This window comes from Elgaria multicarinata, chromosome 7, assembly GCF_023053635.1.
Source record: "Elgaria multicarinata webbii isolate HBS135686 ecotype San Diego chromosome 7, rElgMul1.1.pri, whole genome shotgun sequence".
Lineage (NCBI taxonomy): Eukaryota > Metazoa > Chordata > Lepidosauria > Squamata > Anguidae > Elgaria > Elgaria multicarinata.
The window spans coordinates 13,608,634-13,631,351 of record NC_086177.1 but is presented as its reverse complement, the minus strand read 5'-3'; the positions used below and the strand labels follow the sequence as shown (position 1 = coordinate 13,631,351).

General features: G+C 39.7%; 2 protein-coding genes across 3 annotated transcripts in view; one reads left to right on the top strand and one right to left on the bottom strand.

The window, feature by feature from the left end:
- The window catches only part of ROPN1L (rhophilin associated tail protein 1 like), a 155,195-nt gene extending 132,477 nt beyond the window's left edge, over positions 1-22,718 (bottom strand). The window contains exons 1-6 of one of the 2 annotated variants that reach the window (XM_063129739.1): positions 22,699-22,718; positions 20,847-21,013; positions 19,357-19,480; positions 19,046-19,207; positions 18,505-18,680; positions 15,930-16,645 (exon numbers count right to left, since the gene is read on the bottom strand). In XM_063129739.1, the coding sequence (XP_062985809.1) occupies positions 16,585-16,645; positions 18,505-18,680; positions 19,046-19,207; positions 19,357-19,480; positions 20,847-20,977 (654 nt within the window). In that variant the 5' untranslated portion in view covers positions 20,978-21,013; positions 22,699-22,718 and the 3' untranslated portion in view covers positions 15,930-16,584. Of the gene's footprint in view, positions 1-15,929; positions 16,646-18,504; positions 18,681-19,045; positions 19,208-19,356; positions 19,481-20,846; positions 21,399-22,698 lie in introns of those variants that run through there. The other variant, XM_063129740.1, reaches the window with a different exon arrangement.
- Positions 142-12,346, top strand: SNRNP48 (small nuclear ribonucleoprotein U11/U12 subunit 48). Its single transcript, XM_063130226.1, has 9 exons — positions 142-341; positions 1,601-1,714; positions 2,856-2,916; positions 3,551-3,616; positions 5,916-6,104; positions 6,633-6,754; positions 7,803-7,921; positions 8,298-8,456; positions 11,383-12,346. Exons 1-9 carry the CDS (start codon positions 273-275, stop codon positions 11,420-11,422), a joined length of 939 nt encoding a protein of 312 aa, XP_062986296.1. The 5' UTR covers positions 142-272; the 3' UTR covers positions 11,423-12,346.

Here is a 22,718-nt window from a genome sequence, read left to right as displayed (position 1 = left end):
GCTTCAGCGTGTGGTACTCGGTATCTGGGGAAAAAAAAAAAAAAAGAGCAACTGCTTCGATCAAGTTATGGTGGCTGCTGAAGTAGATGAATTCATTTGAAACCACCGTAATTCTCTGCACTAGGCTTGGCTATCTTACTGTGTTACCTCAGTGAGTGAAGGTTAGGATCTTAAAATCAGGACGTTATTTTGCCAGGATTAAAGATGGCGTCCCTCCGTAATGAATTTCGCCGAGTTTGGCTCAAGTGGAAGTGAGGCTGCCCCTACTAAGCATGGCTGCTGGCACAGAAGACCCCACGAAGAAGAGGCCTCTTTCCTTCGCTGTGTGGCTCGGAGACCCCGTAAGTTTCCCACTGAGGGAGGGGGCAATTTCCAGCATCGCTCCCCACTTTACTCTACCCTCCATGGTTCCTCTAGTCACGAGTGACTGGATGCAAAGAAGGGCTGAGCTCTTCCAATGCTCTCGTGTGGAAGGGCGAATTTCAGCAGCTGCAGCTTCTCCTAAGTCTTGCGTAGCAAGCTGCGGACTTGTAAAAAAAAATCCTCTTTGGGGGGCCACGCATTTCAGGATGATGTAAAACCATTTTCATTTACCTGACTTGGCCATATGAAAAGGAGGACAGGGCTCCTGTGTCTTTAACAGTTGCATAGAAAAGGGAATTTCAGCAGATGTTATTTGTATATATGGAGAACCTGGTGAAATTTCCTCTTCGTCGCGACAGTTAAAGCTGCAGGTGCCCTGCCCTCTTTTAAATCTGGTCACTCTAGTATAGCTCCTGCAGCTTTAACTGTTGTGATGACGAGGAAATTTCACCAGGTTCTCTATATATACAAATGACACCTGCTGAAATTCCCTTTTCTATGCAACTGTTAAAAATACAGGAGCCCTGTCCTCCTTTTCATATGGTCACCCTAGTATAGGTGTCCTCGCTGACTTTTGTATCTGGTCACCCTAATTGGAGCTTGCCTGGCTGCCTTGGTCCTCACTCACTATCTACTTAGTCCTTCTCGTACCGTTTTATTGATCATGGTTAAGCCCACTTGAGACTGCCTTGTCCAAAAGTTTGAGTAGGGGACTGGGTGACTTGTGGGAGGGAAAGGATGGTGCTTTGACTAGGGTGACCACAGTTGTATTGAAAAGGAAATTTAGGCAGGTGTCATTTGTATATATGGAGAACCTGGCGAAATTTCCTCCATCACCACAGTTAAAGCTGCAGGTGCCCTGTCCTCTTTTAAATCTTGTCACTCTAGTATAGCTCCTGCAGCTTTAACTGCTGTGATAAAGAGGGAATTTCATCAGGTTCTCCATATATACAAATGACACCTGCTGAAATTCCCTTTTCTATGCGACTGTTAAAGATACAGGAGCCCTGTCCTCCTTTTCATATGGTCACCCTAGCTCTGACTCATCTAGAAGGCCCTCAGGATTGTTGCATTGGAGCTAATGGGTGATTTCATTTGTGTGCTAGTTTTTGATACAGAGATAAGGGGAAGAGAGACACAACAAGTCACCTTTTGGGGTGACTTTTTGCTATCAGAGTCGTCCACTATTCTGAAAGGATCTTGCTAATGTGATTTGCAATTTATTCTTTTCCTCCAGTTTGAGAGTGTATCCTGCCCCTATGATGCTAACCATCAAATGCCTAAATCTTCCCTGGAGAAGCATATGGTGTCCTGTAGGCTGAGGAAATTGGAGTACTCTAAAGAGGAGGAGGTAATAGTCTTGTCTGGCCTTCTTTCCCTTTTTTGTTAATCACATTCTGGAGGTGGGAAGGAAATTTTAATTTCTCTGGAAAATCAATGCTGTTTCATATTTTTGAAAATCTGAAATGGACTATGTTCTTTGAAACAACCTTTTAAAAATAATATTTTATAACTCAAATCAGGTTGTTGTTGTTGATTTATTGTTTTTTGAAAAAAATAAAAAATAAACCAGCTCTGATTTTCTGTGGCTCTGCAAAATGTGATTTCACACTAAATGTAAATGTATTACAGCCTGCATTTATATTATTTTAGGAGTTAATTATGCATCCATCAAAATATTGAGTTATAGGCTGCCTTGCTATGTAAAACCAACCCATTTGGAAGAATATCTAACTTCTCAGATCAAGCATTCGTAATGATCCAAATAAATCATGTATTGTGTAAATATGTTTTAATCTAGTCTTTACTAAACCCATCTGATGGTCTTATATACATTATGTAATGTCCTCTAGCTACCTGAGTACTGCCATTTTTAAATTTTCAATATATGAATATTTACGACTCTAGCAATCGAACAGGATGACTACTTTTCATCTTCTCATTAAAAGATACTGTTTTATCTGGTAACTGCCTGTCCTCACTTCTGGAAACCTACAGCCTGATCCTATGCAACTTTACTTGGAAGTAGTAAACCACACTTTGTTCAATGGGGCTTTGTTCCAAAAAGTGTGCATGTGATTGTAGCCTGAGTCATCAAGGAAGCAAGCATTCCGTGTATACTTGCTAATATACAGAGAAAGCCAAACAGAAATCTGTTTCTTGTCTAAGCAGATGTATTTCTTTTGTGCAAAAGGCATACGGACTATGACCAAAAGTTCTGAATTATGTTGCTATGTTGTAGAAGGGCTCTAGTTGCAAACTAACATATTCTAATTGTAACAGGAGTCAGTTAGTAATTGAAACTTGTTCTAAAACATTTAATTTAAATTGGACTTTTTTTCTCAGCCTTCATTCAAATTCACCCTACTTTTAAATGATATTAACTTGTATAAAGAAGTGTACAAACAGGGATAGCTATATTAGTCACATGGTCTACTATGGTTGAATGGCTTCTTTCATATATGTGTGTATATATATATATTGTCTTCTAGACTGAAATGTATGATTCTACATTTTTCTACGAGAAAGCAAAGATTCCTAAAGTTCAAATGGGTGAGTATGAATATGATAGTGCATATAAAATAAAATATTGAAGAATTATATATTTCTATTATATTGATTGTTCAACTGAACATTAGAGATAAAGGTACTCAATACATTGTACAGCCAACATTGTAGATCAAGGTTTTAAAAATGCAGTGGCAGCATATGTCATATTGTATCCACCACTGGACTAGCTTTTTGAAATTTGACTGTTAAGTTGCTCTCTACTGATTTCATCATGGTTCAGTCCAAGGAGCCTATAATATTAAAAAATGAACATAGAGAAAGAAGCCCACATTTATCCAGAAAATCCTAGCACTGGAATTCATTTGATGTCTGTTAAAATTGTTTGATAGCAACCAACAAGTTGCTGGCACTCGTTGGTTGCTATCATTCATATCAACTACTGCCTTCTCTAATTCTGTACATGTTAAAATTGTTCAGCATGTAATAAAAATGTCTTCTATTTCTAGACCCTGAATATGAATGGATGTTAAAACCATGACAGTCAGCATTTCCTCTCTACCAAAAGTGTTTCTTGTCTGTGTATTTCAGGCATTGCAAGCTAAATAATGTCTTTAGACTTCAAAGATGGCTTAAATACAGTTATACTCTTATGAAATGCTTTTTTATTTTGCTGCAGACAAGAATTTGCAGTTTGACATTATTAAACAAGCCACTGCTAAAGAGTGTGGAAGTTACTGTCCAGGTAAGTGGAGGCTTAAGCCAGGTTGTCACAAACTGCTGCGTTCTCTTGGAGTGGAGACTGTGCTGTGTTTGTGGAGATTCTGGAGCCCCCATCCTTGCTCCTATGTAGTCTCACTGTATTGTATCCTGGAGAATGTTTCAATACAGAGACTTCTTCTCTCTGGACTTCTCCCTTTTATGCCTCCACTCAGAAATGTTTGCATTTTTGAGGCTCGGTCACTCCCTTTTAAATTCTTCCCTTTTGTTTGCATGCAACCTAACCATGGCAGTGGAGCCAAACTGAGCTATCTAGTATTGTTATTTTTTCTAATACAGCACTTTTTAATGTGTGAGGATGTTGTTTTAAATCCTTGTGCAAAAGTGCAGGGGGGTCTTGAAAAGACGTATTTTACTAATGAAGCTGAGGCTATGATTTGCTGAAAACCTACTAGCAGGTTCTTGGCTGAGGTGGATTCAAACCTAGCTGCAAGTTATCTAATTTACACTACTGCAGCTAAATGGAAGCCATGTTATCTGTCTGGATATGGGGGAGAAAGGCTTAGAAAAAAACTCAAGAGTTGTCTGATTTGAATGGGGGAAATTCAGCATCAAATCCCTGGTTTCTTATAGTGCTTCTTCTCAGGGTGGTTCTGAGCTTCTTGAAGGAAAAGAAGGATTTAAATATTTAAAAAACAAGATTGTATAGCTTCACATCTCTAAGGAATAGTTATCATAACGTTTCCTTAGGACTTCCAATCAAAACTAGAGAATGGTAAATTGTTATTCTAAAGTAGTTGTCTATTAATAGGTTCCTGGGCTTGTTTTCTGTGACTTACTGTTATGATAATCAATATCCATACCCAATATCTTTAACAAGCTAATCAACTATTGCCCAGAGTAACGTACTCAACTAAAAACAGCAGGAATGAGTAAGATATTGTAGTTTCCTGTAGGACAAATGTGGTGGGGTATACTGAGATTTTAAAGCAAGTGTTCTTGCATAGAAGCTGTAATCCTCTAGAATTATGTTGTGAGAAACCAGAAGTTTCTCACGAAATAAGAATGAGACCACATCACGCCTGTCCTTTTCCAGCTTCATTGGCTGCCGGTCCAGGTCTGGGCCCAATTCAAAGTGCTAGTATTAACATTTAAAGCCCTCAACGGCTTGGGGCCAGGCTATCTGAAGGAACGCCTCCTCCCGTATGTACCTGCCCGGACCCTAAGGTCATCCTCAGGGGTCCTTCTCTGTGAGCCCCTGCCAAAGGAAGTGAGGCAGGTGGCTACCAGGAGGAGGGCTTTCTCCGCTGTGGCACCCTGGTTGTGGAATGAGCTCCCTAAGGAGGTTCGCGTGGCACCTACATTATATGCTTTTAGACACCAGGTTTAGACACCTTTTATTCTCCCAGCATTTTAACAGTCTATAAATAAATTTTAACTTGGTATTTTAAATTTGTAATTTTGCATTGCTGCTGTTTTTATCTGGTCGAGCTTTTATATTGTATTTTATATTATGGTTTTATACTGTTGTTTTATACTTTGAATGTTTTTAATTTTTGTGAACCGCCCAGAGAGCTCCAGCTATTGGGCGGTATAGAAATGTAATAAATAAATAAGTTCAGCTAGTACAATCTCTGCCATAAACCAGCACACACACCCCTCACCCCTGAGATTAACCTATGCAGTCCCGATCAGAGCATAACAGAAGCAGTGGGTGTAACAAGGGAGACATAATCCTGTATCATTATGCCTATGCAACATTCTCCAACCTGCCAGTTATCTCCTCCCATCTTTCCAGCAGTTCTAAAACTGTGCCCCCACACACCCATCTTGACTCCAAAACTGGAAGTGAGTCTGGTTGAGGACAAAAATGCCTGTGGAGAGGGGGATTTGCAGGAGAGAATAAGACATGAGAGTGGTTAATTGTCCCTCCATCCCACTGATCCTCTTTTGCAACTCCTTCCCCTCCACATTCCCATTAGCAAATGCAAAGTTAGGACCACATGGCTCCCAGTATAACATTTAACTCTGATCAAACTGGGTGCACTACAGGAAGGTGTTACAGAGATGGGAGACCGCAGGCAATCAAACTAATCCACATGCTGCAGGGAAATGTAAACTGTGTCTAACTTGCTCTGTGGGGCAAACATATTGCACCACTCTTCATCCCACCTGACACTTCTTTTAACATGTTCTAGTATGCTTTGAGCTTTTGTTCCTATATTGGGAAGTTGAATTTCGAAAAGCTACTTATGCCCCTCTGGCTTAGAGCATTTATGTGTTTTTTTAATTATACTAATGGAGTCAACTTGTTTGCACTCTAGATGCTTTTTCCTCCATGCCTGTTGAAGTTCCGCAGAATCACAAGCGTTACATCTGTGATCTGACCCAAGCCGACCGCCTTGCGATTTACGATTACGTCCTTGCAGAAACAAAGAACCAGAGGTCAAGATCCCAGCTGACGGAAAATGACAGTGATCTCTTTGTAGATTTGGCAGCAAAAGTCAACCAAGGTCTGGGGGGAAATGTTATAACTGTACTTTATGTGATATCTGAAAATCACAAAACATGGATTTGGCACATACGTACTGAGGCATCCTTATTCTTTTCTCTTGAATTAGGTTCTCCCCCTCCTCTAAATCTGTCTTGTACAAGATGGCACTCCTGGATTAATGATAATGTAAAGCCAGCAAAAATGCTACAGCCTTCATTCACACATTTTAAGTCCTATTAAAACTTTTGAGACTTGAGCATGTGCTTTTCTGGGCTGGATTGCAGCCAGTAGTCATTGCAATTAGGCACTCCCTTATCACCCTGCAGCAAGTAAAAATTGCTTCCAAGGAACCAGGCATAGCTCCTTTGCAAATGCAGTAACCAGGGCACCCTGAATGACCCATCCTCGTTTAATTTTGCTTTTGAGGCTGCAAATCATATGCTGATTGATCTGTGGGCCGTGATATTATTCAACTATCAGTGTATTTTAATACGTGAAGTAAAAATATGTGTTTCGAATGAAATAACAAATGTATTTTGCCGTTTAGATGATGGTCAGAAAGGACCAAAGTCCCATCTTGAAATTCTCGCAGAGATGCGGGATTATAAACGACGGCGGCAGTCCTACAGAGCGAAAAATGTTCACATAACCAAGAAATCCTACACAGAAGTGAGTTCTGAATAGCTTGAGATACTCTTGCAAGGCTTAAAATGCCTTATGAATATAACTTAGAATCATAGAATAGCAGAGTTGGAAGGGACCTACAAGGCCATCGAGTCCAACCCATGTATTAAATCACTTAGACTGGCAGGAGTATTTGAATTCTACTTCTGTCTTTCAAGTATTGTACATTAATATTTCATATATTTTAGGGGGAAATGCTGCAGTTTGCCACTTGCCTGCTCATTTGCGGCAGCCACTGGCTCCCCTCAGGCCAAGCACCTGAAAGGCAGACTGTTTCCATCCAGGATGTGAGGGTATAGCTGTGTGCACACAACTGCTGTAGTAGTGTGTTACAGGCTGCATAGGTGGTGTGTTCTCTCGTTTAACGTTAAATTGCCAGTGGCCCTTAAATGACAACTATCCCAACACACTGGGATTTAATATAGCACAGCAGCCTGTGCAACTCTGTCCATGCTGCAAATCCCAAATAGGAACAAGCACCTGGGATTAGCCCATGAGAGCTGGAAGAAAGCAGGATGAGCAACTAAGTATGAGCCTGGATGGCCATCCCTCAAATAGTTTGCAAGGCTTTTTTAATGTTTTGTTATTCATGTAGTGGAGTTTTGTACTTGTTTTGTTCTTGCTTTTTCTGGTTGTCATGACATAACTAATTTAGTTATATCATTTAAGTTTTTCCTAGGGTAATTTCTAGTACAGTCAAAATTTTAGGCTAAGCTACCTTTATGGCACATGTTTTTATGTACTTTCTGTTTAATAGATTTTAAAGTTTTAAAACAATTTAAACATACCAATCACCAAATAAAAGGGGGAGCTGGGGAAGTGAGGAGAGAGTGCTGGGGAGGTGTGCGGTTAAAATGAATTATATGAGCAAGGCGGCCATCATACTGTAAAATGAAGCACCTACAGGTAAATCTATGGTATGCCTTTTAAGTACATGTTTCAATCTGTCATCTGATTTATTGTGTAGCATGCTCTTCTGTCCAGCTGAGCTTTCACATTTCACCTAATTTCAAAATCTGCAATATGTTCCCAGGTAATCAGAGATGTAATTGGAGTGCATATGGAAGAACTTGCCACTCATTGGCAGGATGAGAACAGGAATTCAGAAGCTTGTGATGATGAAAAATCTTTTTCAGTGAAGTCTTCAGGAAAGTAAGAATTGACACCACAAAATATTGCCTTTTTTCAAGAACACCAGAACCTTGTGAATTGGCAGTGACATAAAAGTTGTATGACTGTATCATTGCTCTGTAAACTCAAGACAGAGCTGTAACAAGTGATATGTAGAATATGGTTGTGTGTAAGGGCCACCTATTGCAGGAGAGGGTAGACTTCAAGCTTTCAGAATTGCTTTTTGCTTTTTAGTAGAACCCCAAAATCCACCAACCTGGGCCTGGTGCAAAAGCCATACACTAAGAATTAAAGAATCCTGAGCCCAGGCATTTGTTTTAAGTACCAACACTGAATGGGGCTCAGTCTTTCTGCATACTAAAGCAATTACTCCACCACCACCCCTATTTTTTTTTAGAAAGGACGAACAGAGGTCTGCATCAGCTGACTCAAGACAGTCTTGTGGAAGTTCAAAGGATGTTGATCACTCTAGACATAGGAGAAATTCCAGCAGAAGTCCAGGCAAACGAAAAAGAAGTCGAGAGAGAGAAAGGGATTCCCGAAGGAAAAGAGAGAGGCAAGTATCTTCATTGGTCTCGTGACTTTTGCTGAATGTTTATGGCTTCTATGCTAATGTGTTGAATAGGTACGGTCAGAAACTTTTTAGAAAAATTCAAGTGAACATGCTAGGGAGTAGTTGGCCAGGAAATAAGATAGTATGCTGCTGAAGCAGTAGTAATCCAAAAAAGAAAAGAAAGGAATTTCTATGCTACTACTATTTTTTCATTCGTTCATTCTCTCTGGTTTTAGGCTTTCTGTACATGCCAAAAGTAATATTAATCTGATATTGGAGTGAAACCCCATTAAGACCATGATTTAATTAACAGCGGCCAACTTGGACCCTTTCTATACCTTAGGGTTATCCCAGGAAAATGGAGGGATCATCCCTGCCTGCTCCCGGTATCCCCTGTGTGGCATGCACAGGAATGATTCCGGGACGATCCCAGGATATAGGGCTGGTGTAGACATGCCCTTAATGTAAAAACACAATTTTGGGTTCAATAAACAATCATGCTTTATATTACAGAGGCAAAACTGTACAGGTAAAGTACCTGGGCTCTGTAATCCCCAAAGATAGATCCTTTGGGGTGTTAGAGATGGCTGATAATTCAGGCATATTTTCCTTCAACTAAAAATCATGACAAATAAATTCTAGAATGGTCAATAGTTCCTTATCTTGATCAAAGTTAAGCTAAAGTAGCTATTGTGGTGTTAAATAGTAGGACTGCAAGCTTCAGATTTGGAATTCCAAAGCATTGGTGGCCATTTTGTGTGCAATCTTCCATTTTCTGCACAGCCCTAATGTGAAGAGCGGGAGGGGGGGGGAATCCTACAACTCCCAGCATGCATTGCAGCCAGTCAGTGAGCAGCATTCTCTTCTCATTGGCAACAATGGACTAAGCCTTTGATTGATGCTGTGTCATTTAGAGTGATGGACTAAGCCAGGTTCTTTCTTTGTGGAACTAAAACTCTGAAAACAATAGGTACATACTTAGTTGAGCAGCCACACCTTTCTGAATGCAAATGAGATATTCATGAGTGGATGGAGTTAGGGTAGGGGCAGATTGTTGTTGTTGTTGCAGGTATGGAGAGAGGGGAGGCGCCTTGCGTTTTTCTCCCACACTCCACTCCTAACCTGCAACAAAAGCACCCTGCCCCTCCCCCTTTTATGAACACCTCATTTGCATATGACTCCAAACACATAGCAGTGGATAAGAAATCCTTCAGAGACTAACTGCAGTTTTACAGCAATACTTTAAACTGGCTTTAAACACACAAGTGTGTGAACATAAGCAAAATTAAAGTGAGATTTTATAAAACCAGAGTGACTGAATCTGACTTCAACAGCAATTGTCACTGTTTTTACAGCAGGGTGAAGACTTAAGTTTAGTTGTAGACAATTTTCAGAAATTTATTTTTATTTATTTTTATTTATTTATCATACTTATACCCCGCTCCTCAGCCAAAAAAGGCTCTCGGAGCGGCTTACACTTAGCAAAAAAGACAGTCCCTGCCCTCAGGCTTACAATCTAATAAAGACATGACACACAAGGAAAAGGAGTCAAGGAGGGAGGGAGGGAGGAGAGAGAAAGAAAGAGAGAGAGAGAGAGAGAGAGAGAGAGTCCAGCAGGAGCAGGCCCCGATGTTACTTCTGCCTGCTCCTGTCCCCTCGGTCCTTCTTCTTCCCCACAGGGCCAAGATGGCAGTTTGCCGTGTGTGTGTGGGGGGGAAGAGTCCAGCAGGAGCAGGCCTCGATGTTACTTCTGCCTGCTCCTGTCCCCTCGGTCCTTCTTCTTCCCCACAGGGCCAAGATGGCAGTTTGCCCTGTGGGGGGGGGGGGAAGAGTCCATCAGGAGCAGGCCCCGATGTTACTTCTGCCTGCTCCTGTCCCCTCGGTCCTTCTTCTTCCCCACAGGGCCAAGATGGCAGTTTGCCGTGTGTGTGTGGGGGGGAAGAGTCCAGCAGGAGCAGGCCTCGATGTTACTTCTGCCTGCTCCTGTCCCCTCGGTCCTTCTTCTTCCCCACAGGGCCAAGATGGCAGTTTGCCCTGTGGGGGGGGGGGAAGAGTCCATCAGGAGCAGGCCCCGATGTTACTTCTGCCTGCTCCTGTCCCCTTGGTCCTTCTTCTTCCCCACAGGGCCAAGATGGCAGTTTGCCCTGTGGGGGGGGGGAAGAGTCCAGCAGGAGCAGGCCCCGATGTTACTTCTGCCTGCTCCTGTCTCCTTGGTCCTTCTTCTTCCCCACAGGGCCAAGAAATGGGTTCTTCACTAGCTCACAGAAGTCCCTTCTGTGACCTAGCATATCACTTCAAGTAGGGCAGGTGAAGATGAAGATTGTAGGACCAAAGAGCTTATTCTTAGTAATGTTGCCTAATATACATAATGCTGTATAAAATAAGGACTAAAATGGCACATTATTCAAAAGAAATATAATTAAAGCTCTAGTAACAATAACATGTGGGAAATGTGAGGCATTTTCCAATACAACGATTTCCCCAGTGAAGTCTGCTATTTGCTCCATGGGAGAAAAATGTATTCTCCCTTCAAGGGACAAACAACAATTTGAGGTGGTTGGAGGAGATATTGCAAATAGCATTAGGAGAAATATTTGTAAACTTAACATCCGCTACATGGCTGCAGTTCAGTTAAAGATGATCTCCTTTGTAATATATAGTTTAGCCAGAAGATTAACAACATCAACTAAACAAGCTCCTGTCTCAAAGATCTTACAATATAAACTTTAGCAATTGGGGTGCACAGACAAAAGCGTAACTATAGATGAGCAACTGCAGCAATGAATCTTAGTTTCCTTTTGGTGGGAATGAGAATTAAAGGCTTAGACTATAGGGTTCAAGAAAAAGGTAGATTGAAGGATTTGGTTCACTTTTTTATCCATCTACTGGAGTCCTAAAGTCTCACATTATGTGGTTGGTATTATTTCAGAGATGAAGGCAAGCATCATAGTCACAGAAGAAGAAAATAAAACGTCTACCTTCGTTAACAGTATGCCAGCAATGTGAGGAATAGAAATTCAGCTGTGTATTCTATCCTGATTTCATCACCTAGCAGCTGAACCAGCCATGTCAAGTAGACTGTGCTGTGTCAAGTACTTCATCATTTAATAAATGTCATGTAAAAACTCTGTTCCAATGCAGCTTGATGTGCTCAGGGAAAGTGGGAGTGAGATGTAATGATCTCATTACAATTCCTTTCATTATCCCATAGATAAAATGTACCGGTAAAATGACATAGACAAAACATATTGAATCAGTGTCTAGAGATCTATGAAAGTGATGTGACTAGGCTTAACCCAGAGTTTGTTTCTCCATGTTGCCATCTCAGGATGATAGTATCATCACAAATTAGCTAGTGATCTCGTTTCAAACTGAATCAGTGTTATGAGTGTGTGTATGTGAGAGCAAGAAAGAGATCTTGGTCTGTGCTGTCTTTTCTGATGATAGTTTGGATAAGACACAAAGCTATAGCAGGAAAGACATTAGATACTCCTGTGAAAAGGCTGCCACTCACAGACCTCTTTTCTATTTTTGCTCCTATTTTTCACATCCACTAATTCAGAAGGCTTGAGAGAAGACACTTCATGACTTGTCACTCAACCTGTACCTTTTAGGTGTTTGTCCATAGGTCAGCCAATAGAGTACAGTGGTTCTTTGATATGTGTGTTTTTAACTACAGCAGCATACAAATATAATAAAGCAAGGGAATTAGAAAGCAAATGTATAAAAAGATACGTTGTTTAATATGGGCTAATTGTCACAGTCAAGAAAAATGAGGTAATATTTTATCAATATACGTGGAAAATAAAGTTGGCAGACACTGGTACCCTGTAAGACTAATTTTATTTTTATACTGATTTGCTTTGTACAAGTTATACAAATCATCCAACTTATGACAATATTTTGTGGATGAAAAACTGTTCTTTTGTTTCATCATTAGGAAAGAGCAACTACCATAAAAATCCATTGTGAGTCAAATGCATGCAAGGGAAGTGGGGTGGGGGAGGAAAAGGAAAAATGGCAACACTAAAGCAGTTCTACAGATAATTTGAAAACTTTTTCTGGTCGCTACCTGGTGGGAAGTGCTCTGAGAAGTGTTCCAAGGTTTCTCAAAGGGAAATGGGTAAACTGTAATAGAACCCTGAAATTCTCTACTGCGATGAGATGCTCTGGAAAGTTTTCAAACCTTTTCGTCGATTGATCTTTCATAAGTACCCATGCTTTTATTCTGACTTTTTCTACCCTACCCCAATATCTTTTATCTTACATCTGTGCTGTTGCTATTGCCTGGCTGCCAAACAGCAACATTTGTTTTGGGTTCCATAAGAAATTTTAAAGAATTATTTTTTTATATTACTTCACATTGTGGCCTGTGAAATGCAACCAACTGTATGAACAAACATCCAACAAAGTATGTCTACCTTCAAATTATATGACTATGGTGGTACAAATTCAACCATTACACTTGCATGAATTGCTGATAGTGACTATAACAGGGGGGAAGGATTTCCCCTTCCTGTAGCTGTATCCCCTTGAGCTGCTCTGTATGGAGAAATTCACTAACATCCACACTGGACCTATACTATGTGTAATCTTAACTACTAGTTACTTGGATAAAACTTGGCTACTCGCTGTACACATGTATTAGTTCTGGAGTTGCCCTGGGAGTGGAGAGAAGGGAAACACACTCTGACTTCTACCACCAGCCTAAGGAACAAGGACCTCCTTTAAGTAAGAACATTAGCCTGGCCCAAAGTGCACTTAAATGCCCACGTAGCTCACCACCTTGTCTTGAAAACTTTCCCCCCTCAACTCCCCTTATGTGTCTTGTCATTTTAGTTTTTGTAATGGTGGGATAAAAATGCAGGAAATAAATTTATTTTCTTATATAACCAGTCCTTAACGTAAGTTCTCTGGATAGTTCACAAAGTAAATACACCATTAAAATAAAATAGAAAACAATTAAAACTAACAAAACACCCATTTTAGGCTGAGAGGCCCAGACTGTAAACCTCAAGTTATTTAAAAGAGTTGGGTGAATAAAAAGGCTGGTACTGAAAAGACACAAAATGGTGCAAGGCAAAAACTCTCTGGAAGGATGTTCCATAAATGGGACACCACTATTGAAAAGACCCTCTCCCTAGTGTTTACCCACCTCACTTCATTTAGCAGGGTCTCTGAAGATCTTAACACCTGTGAGTAGGCAGTCTTTCAGGTAACCAGGACTCAAGTCATTTAGGGCTTTAAAGTCAAAACTAGCTAGTTAAATTGGAAAAAGAAAGGGTCTGGAAGACAGTGCAGCTGACAACACAAAGGTATAATCTACTTTGGACCAACATTTTTAAAGGCAACTCCATGTACAATGCATTGTAAAACAGCATGGATAACTCTGACCAAGCTAGCTATGCAGGTGAGGTCAAAAGCAAGCATATCAGCCAAAGCCGATGCAAGAAAAAATTAGGCATACAAATCACAAGCCTTTAATGATAATGCTGGATCAATAAAACCCAGACTAGAAGTAAAGAATGTGTAATTACAACCTCCAGTTCTGTAGATGGAATGCAGTCAATCAAATACATTGGTGCCTTGCCCCTTAAGGGTAGTCTATGATTTTGTTTCACTTCCTATTTGTATAGTTTGTAAATTTATGTATCTTATAGCAAGTGATCCTGAAGATCTGAACCGGCAGAATTTTTTCCTGGTGAAATTTAATTTGTGATAACTTATAACAGAAGTTCTTAGGTTAACAGTAAATTTAGAGTTGTTATAAGTAGTACAGGAAGCTTCCCATTTGCAATATAGTTCCAGCTATAACAACAGTTTTTTCTATAAATTTTATTTACTACTTGATGCTTACACTTCCTTTGACTTCCAGTGGTGAATTCAATTAAGTTAGGGCGACCATATGAAAAGGATGACAGGCCTCCTATATCTTTAACAGTTGCACAGAAAAGGGGATTTCAGCAGGTGTCATTTGTATACATGGAGAACCTGGTGAAATTCCCTCTTCATCACCACAGTTAAAGGTGCAGGAGCTATACTAGAGTGACCAGATTTAAAAGAGGGCAGGGCACCTGCAGCTTCAACTGTTGGGATGAAGAGGAAATTTCACCAGGTTCTCCATATATACAAATGACACCTGCTGAAATTTCCTTTCCAATACAACTGTTAAAGATACAGGAGCCCTGTCCTCCTTTTCGTAGGGCCAACTTAATTAAGTACTACACTAAAAAGGTGAGGGAATTGGTATTTTGACATTTGATTGGAAAAATACAGTACTCCAATATAGTACTACTAAATATTGTGCTTTTTCTTAAGTTTGTCTGACTTTTAAAATGGATGTCAATACCTGACATTTAGCTTTAAATAATAGCTACATGCAAGTGACTTGAAATAATATGAAACCGATATGAAGAAAGGCAGTATTTTCATTGTCATCCCCCTTTCCTCTTTAGTTTTATCTTTGCTCCTGTCTCATTCATTTATAGAGGCATGTGAAATTTGATCTTTTGAACAAAGGCTTCCTCCAGATCACTGGCACAGCATACTTTTGTTGGGTGATTGTGTGTGTGTGTGTGGGGGGGCATGTAGTTGTAAGGAATGAAACATTTTGGCACATGAAATATGCATAGGATGTTTGAAGTGTTACAGTAAATCATAGAAATAATTAAGTTACCTGGGCACCAGTTCAGATATTCATATACACATCTGGGGTCTCTGTCTACCTGCCAACTAGAGAAGTAAAGGCCCGGGGGAAAACCCTTGAAAAATTTGGGTTAAAATGTTCTTGTTTTCTGAAAAAGTGAACAACCTTAGGTTATGAAATATTTTCATTTAGAATTTCAGACAAAGTATTTATATGTTGATATCCAGCCTTTACTTCCAGCAAAATGACTTCTAAGCACCTTTATAGAAAGATTAGAGATGCAAAATGTCTGGAAATAATGAAGCCATGGGGGAATTTTTTTTTTAAATCTCTTCGGTAAGATCCCCAGCATAGTTCTGTCATTCCTTATTAAAATTATTAATCTAAAGTACATTTTACTGAGTTTCCCAGCATTGTGCATTCCAGACAGTAAATGTGCATTCTGGACAATTTGGGTTTTGTTCTATAAGGCCTGTGTTTCACTGATGCTGTAGCAGTCATTTAATGTATTTAATCTATTCAGACAATAATTACAAATTTACTAACAGGGTTTACTTTAAATTTTAAAAAATATGATAATGTAAGAAAACTCAGTAATACATAAAATAACTATATTTCTAAAAAAGCCCTCTCCAATGTGGTACTCTCCCCCGGATGTTTTGGAATACAGTGCAAAGCATTCCTGGCCGTTGCCCATACTGTCTGGGGCTGATGGGAGATGAAGTCCAAAATATCTGGAAGACACTGGGCTGGGGAAGGCTGTGACAAAGTCACAATGTGACTTTAGATCTGTAAAGAGTGCTAAAAAAGTATATATATATATATTTTGCAAAATTTCCAATGTTTCCAACTCGTTTTATTTCCATGGTCTCAAAATTTCTGGAAATTTTGCTTTTCTTTTGCCAACTGGCTAGCACAATCAGCTTTGACAACAGATTTCAAACAGGTGAATTGTGCTCTCAAACATGACTATATTGACAGTCTGTTTGATGTTGTGCTCATGATCACAATTCAGTAGCTCAAGTGTATAACTCAGAGTGCTGGATGTAGCATCCAACCATGGGAACCATGCAGAAAACACTGGTGCATGCACGTCCCACAATGAGCAATCTAGCAGCTAATTACTAGACAAGAGTACTATAATATTTACACTGCAAGACCTGATAGCTGTTCATTGCACTATATGCATTAATACATACATATGAACAAATAAACAGTTTCAAGTTTCCACCAATTGATAGTTTATTGATTACTCATTTGATCATCTGCTCTGGATGCTCCTCTCTGAAATGTTAGCAATGTCTCACAAAGCAGTTCTGACATTAGGTAATGAAATGTTAGGGGCATTACTTAGTAATTTCTTATTAGCATTTCATAAATATTAAAGCACACTGCAGGTGGTATGAAAACCCTGTATTTTATAGTGTACAATGTTATTTCACATTAAGTTCATCTATATACTAAAAATGTGTCCTCTTTCTTGTTTTAAGCCGTCTTTTTTACAGTGCTGAAATCTGCAATTCCAACCATGTATTCTTTATGTGCCCTAAATTACAAGAAAATATATTAATTTTCATTATTAATGCCTAAAGAAAAATACATTTGGTTTATTCTACATTAATTCCATAGCACATCTTCCCATCCCACATGAATGCAATTCTAGCATAGAAGCAATTGTATAATGGGGAATTTAATGCAGCGTTACTTGCATTAGGAGGAATTTACCACAATATTTTCAGTTATTTGTAGGAAATTTCTATCTGACAAGATAGATCCAAAATTCTCCATATGAATGAAGCTCCTTATTTAAATAATCTATATAATCCAGATGCCGTAAGTGGCCAGGGTCCTAAAGACAAAGGCTTTAAATTTATGTCAGCCAAAAATGAGTGTATGCTTTGTTAATAAAAGGTACATTAGAATGAAGCATGTTGTCTGGAAAATATATCATCCAGCCTTTACAAAAAAATATGTAGATGTGGAGGAGAAAAGCAGGATAACAATACTGCCACAAGCATGGCAGCTCCCTTCCCCTGTCCATTATATGTAGACATATATCTATGTACAACCGCAATGTACAGTTCTAGTCATCACACCTAAAAAAGGATATTGTAGAGATGGAAAAAGTGCAGTAAAGGGCAACTAAAACTATCAAGGGGCTGGAGCAGCTTCCCTATGAGGAAAGGTTACAATATCTGGGATTTTTTTACCTTAGAAAAAAGGTAAGGGGGAGGGACATGATAGACGTCTATAAAATTATTCATGGTGTGGAGATAGGGACACATTTTTCTTCCTCTCAGAATACTGGAACCTGGGGTTATCCCACGAAGCTCATTGGTGGGAAATTCAAGACAGATAAAAGGAAGCACTTCACACAGCACATTGTTAAACGGAATTCACTTGCATAAGTTGTAGTGATGGCCACCAATTTGGATAGCTTTAAAAGGAGATTGAACAAATTCCTGGAGGATGAGGCTATTGATGGGTACTAGACTTGATGGCTATATGCTACCTCCAGTAGGAGAGGCAGTATGCCTATGTACATCAGTTGCTGGGGAACATGGGCAGGAGGGTGCTGTTGCACTCATGCCCTGCTTGTGGGCATCTGACTGGCCACTGTGAACAGAATGATGGACTTGGTCTGACCCAGCATGGCTATTGTTATGTTTTATACATTAATCTCCCCATTCCTTCGCTTTTCAGCATCATCATGGAGTAGCATTACATCTGTACTTACCCTAACCATGGTCAGTTTTAAACCAGTATTTGAAACTGGGTTAAAGCTGGGTTTGCAAATCCTGGTTAAAGGTCAACATGATTGGTATTAACACTGCAACTGTAAAGTTATGCCGTGGTTAATGCTGCAATGGGAGTGAAGGAGGGGAGACAGAGGGCGTGCCATAGTTGAGAGACTAAAATCCTCAAGTCTGCATGAGATTAAATGCTAAAATGTGATAAGAATGTTTTGAAACTAGACAGTTGAATTGCAAAGTATATCTCTAAACAAAAACAAAAAAGCTTCCTTTTTGATGGAAAGAGACTGATACTTTTCAGTCTAGTTTTCCATTTACAAGAGACATACACTTTTAAATAATGTTTAAAAGCTGTTCTATGTTTGATTTTGATCAACCTAGTTCTCAGCCTAATGCATGAAACAAAACATACTGTAAGAAGCAGCAACGGGAGGAAAACAGCTGAGGTTGCACTGGCTCGAAGGACTATGAGAGCAATCCTTCAAAGCAGATTACGAAGACTTTAATCATCTGCTTGTGAAACCTATAGTTTCACAAGAACAAGTAAAATTGACAGAGAGCCTGCTCTGCTAAAATGCAAATCTTGCAAAGTAAGCATGATACCACGCCAGAGCTGGATTGTAGTACATTCACACAGCAAATTGATACTTACACTTGCTCTTTAAGAGCGTTGAGAAAAGACTCCAATGCTTCCCCTGCTATTTCCTCATCTAAGCTAGCCAAGTAGGAATAGATAAATGCAAATGTGTCATATGGAATGCGGGCTGCTCCACCCTCTGGATCGTTTGTTAGAATCTCACAGGCATGTTTCATGGAACTGTGCAAGGACTAGCAAAATCCAAAACAATGAGAAAAAGAATTAAACATTAGCAATGGCCTTCCTATTGTATAGCCAATCTGAAAAATTCAGAAAATTTGCATTATTTATTTTATAGCATGAATATTAGGAAACTATATAAAAATACAGTCATATACTTAAAGCTTTCTACATTTTAAATATTGTAAACAAATATATTTGGTTTATAAACACAGTATCCTGGATTCTATCTTTTGAAATTTAAACTGTTTAAAAACAACAACTCCTCGAATTGGCTAAAATTAAAATAAGCAAAAAAATAGTAATAATGAAATTTAGCTTTAAGAGCTCTGCTATTCAGTGTCAGTGCAAGGGAAACTTTGACAAGCGTACATACCCCACCAAGAGCACTACAAGCAAGAGAAAAAAACTTCATCCATTCTACTCCATCTACAAAGTTGTCCAGTTGAAGAAGGTTGCGCAGCTGTTCCATTGGCAAGCACAAGTTTTTCCATTTCTTCTGAAGTTCTGGTAAACCCACAGTTCCCTTTTCAGAGAGCTTTATAAACATGTCCAGCATAAATGACATACAGGAAAACAGCATGAGAAATTAATTCATTTTAGATTATCGGAGTCATTTTAAAATCTATATACTATCCTCCCTAGGTTCCAATTGTTTTTGAAAAATTCTGAAGACATGTACTTTACCTGTTTATGCAAAATTTTAAGGAGTCCTTGTGTCAGACCAGTGTCATTTTTCTGTGTGGCTACTGGCATTTCAACACGTTCCTTCACCGGGAGAGGTTCTCCATTTGCCATAGCATAGAAATACCTATGAGAGAACAAATACAGAAATCAGTACATCAAGCCTCGAACTACATTACACAAATACATATAATACCTTTTCTCATTAAAAGGGGCTATTTCCAGTGGGAGTGACTGGAGCAGGGGCATGACTGAGGGAGGGACGATTAACCCTTTCCTCTCCCCAAATCCCACCCATCAACACAAGGCTTTTCCTCTATGAGGTTTTAAAAGCAGGGAAACAATTAAAAACCCCATGGAGGGGAAGAATGGGGGGTGGGGTATGAATGGAGAAAGGATTTAGCACCCAATCTACTGCCATTTCTCTTCTTTCAAGTGCTCCATGGGAAGCATATTTTTCTTATTTAAATGGTTTGTCAAGCTACCATTACACACAAATGTATTCAAGGTATAGTCTGGGCAAAAATGCCTATGAGTGTTGCTCTGCTCAGGTCTTTGTTGTGGAGGCTGCCATTTCTCCAGTCCATCCACAGGATCCATTTTCCTTTCAAAGCAGTATTTATTATTATTCAAGTGCCTAACTTTGGCTAGATTCTGCACATTGTTTTAATATGTTGATTGGGCTTTTTAATAGTAAGGACGGAGATCCCATATCTACGTTATCCTTGTTTAATATTAAGAAGCAACGCAATGAAAATAGTTTATATGCATCTCAGACTTTCTTCATGGTGTCTCTGGAAATTATGACCGACATGACTTCTGTGGATTAATCATGTTCCTTGATCACTATTTCTTTTGTTGATCATACTTCTATCCATCAAAGAAATCTGAGCAAATCAACATATTGGCACTCATAGTCAATGTGGTGAGAGATGTACAACTGGATATATTTCCCCTTCTGCATCATGATGCTCAATTGGGCCCTAGTGAATCTTTTGATGCAAACAGAAATGTGCATCCCCATTCAGGGTCACATTAGGCAAATGGCACCCAGCATGCACTGCAGCTTAAAGAAGCCACCATGGCTTGTTTAAACTGTGGTGACTGTGTGAACCGGGCCTCTACCATGCAGTCTTCTCAAGTATTTAAGATTTATATACAGAATGTGGGCTAAAGTAAGTATTGTTGCATAGACATAAAATGAGATATGGCTTAAATATTTTGTGATGTACTGAATATGCTAGCCCAACAAAGGCAACTGGTACAGGCACAGATTTCTGGATTCAGACCTGTGAGTATATAAAAGAGAGAGTGTTGCGATGGGAGAAACCCTGCACCCAGCTATTCTTTTCTCCCATTTGGAAAGCTGAATCCAGCCATCTCTTTCTCCCCAAATTGGTTATAATGTCAGAGTTTTCAGTGCCAATATTCCATTGAAGACCACAATGTGAAGACTTCTGAATCACGGTCATTAGCTTTGATTTTCTACTCACCCATAAGACCACTGGAGAACATCACGTGGTTGGGTCCTGATAGCAGCCTTGGTAAATTGTTTCATAATATCTGGCAGTTCAGGAGGAACATGAATCTGCTGCGCACAGAACATAACATCTGGAACAGGCATGGTTATTCTAGGTCGAAAACCGAAATCCAAAGAGACCTAAAAAGAGCATTATTCCTTAATGAATTTTATTATAAACTCTGCAAATAAAAATACTTAAAATTAGCAAAACCATCAGGTGCCTTAAATATCAGCAAAATTATTTATCACATTAGTCTCCCACTTTTCCACAAGAAACTCCAGACAGCATACTTGAGGTTATCCCATTTTATCATCACAACAGCCCGATAAGGTAGGTTAGGCTGGAAAAAGAGGACGTAGAAGACAGGGCACAAAAATTTTAAATTAATGGGGACAGACTAGAAGGCGGGATCCTGCTCATCTCAATCTGCTTGTTCAGGAAAGCTTTCTCTGGACACAGTACTCACATTTCTGTCAGTCAATGATGTGGTTCAGTCAGCAACTAGCAGTGGACTAGGACTGGGGAGACTGGGTTCAAATACTCTCTTTTCCACACCTGAAGACTGATTGGGTGACCTTGTGTACCACTCACACATAGAATCAGAGTTCAAAGGTGCCGTTTAGGCCATTAAGTCTAACCCCCTGCTCAGTGGAGGAACCCAGTTTAAAGCATCCCGGACAGTCTTCACTGACAGAGAGCCCATCATCACCTAGAGAGCCCGTCATCAATGGTTTCATTGTCTAGCTGTTCTGACCATTAGGGAGTTTTTCCTCATGTTCAAGCAAAATCTGCCTTCCTGTAATTTAAGCCCATTATTTTGTGTCCTACAGTCTTGGATAATAGAGAACAGGTTTCAGTCCTCTTTGTGTGACAATTCTTCAGGTACTTGAGTGCTATCATATTTATTACACTTCTATATCAATAGCTGAAGCTATCATATCCCCCTCAACCTTCTCTGCTCAAGGCTAAACATACCCAGTTCCATCAATCTTTCCTCAATGGAACTTAGTTTCTAGTCCCTGGATCATCTTTGTTGCCCCTTCTGAATCCTTCTTAAAGTGTGGTGTTCAGAACAGGACACAATATTTGAGGTGAGTTCTGATCAGCACAGAGTTGAGTGGAATTATTATTTCCTGGGATTTTGAGACTATACTTCTATTGATGCAACCTAAAATTTCATTTGCCTTTTTTTGCAGCCACTTCAAACTGCTGGCTCATAGCCAGCTCGCTATCAACTCCAACTCCAAGATCCTTTGCACATGTACTATTGTCAAGCCAGTTATCCTCCATCTTATACCTCTGCATTTGATTTCTCGTTCCTAAATAATAATAATAATAATAATAATAATAATAATAATAATAATTGCACTTGCCTGTTAAATTTAATTGGGATTTTTTCTGCAGTTCCCTAACCTATTAAGATCGTTTTTAATGCTGTTTCTGTTTTCTAAAGTATTAGCTATCCACCCAATTTTGTGTAATCCCCCTTTCCTCCCAAGTCCATTAACGTTCTCTTCCCACAACACACACACACACACGCCCTCTCTCTAGTTGCAACCTACCTCATAGGGTTGTTGTTCAGATGTCATAAATCAGGGGAGATGGGAGAGCTTCTTGAAGGAAGGGTGGGATAAAACATAATAAATAATCTAGTATTGCCCCGCCGGCGGCTCCCCGCCCCACCACTCGGCCCACTTTCTCAAGCTCAGAGGCGAACTCTTTCTTCTGCTCCAACAGCCGGCTGACGTTCAAGCGACGGCAAGAGGCTGCGGGAGTCCCGCAGGCGGAGGCCTTCCCTGGCCTTGGTTACCCTCACACCTACCTACTACCTCTTCTTCGTCC

Bases quoted from the DNA above. Each gene is read 5' to 3' on its own strand.
- SNRNP48 (XM_063130226.1), top strand. From the start codon at position 273: ATGGCTGCTGGCACAGAAGACCCCACGAAGAAGAGGCCTCTTTCCTTC. The intron at 3,617-5,915 runs GTAAGTGGAGGC...TTTGCACTCTAG, and splicing joins GTGTGGAAGTTACTGTCCAG to ATGCTTTTTCCTCCATGCCT. The intron at 7,922-8,297 runs GTAAGAATTGAC...ATTTTTTTTTAG, and splicing joins TCAGTGAAGTCTTCAGGAAA to AAAGGACGAACAGAGGTCTG.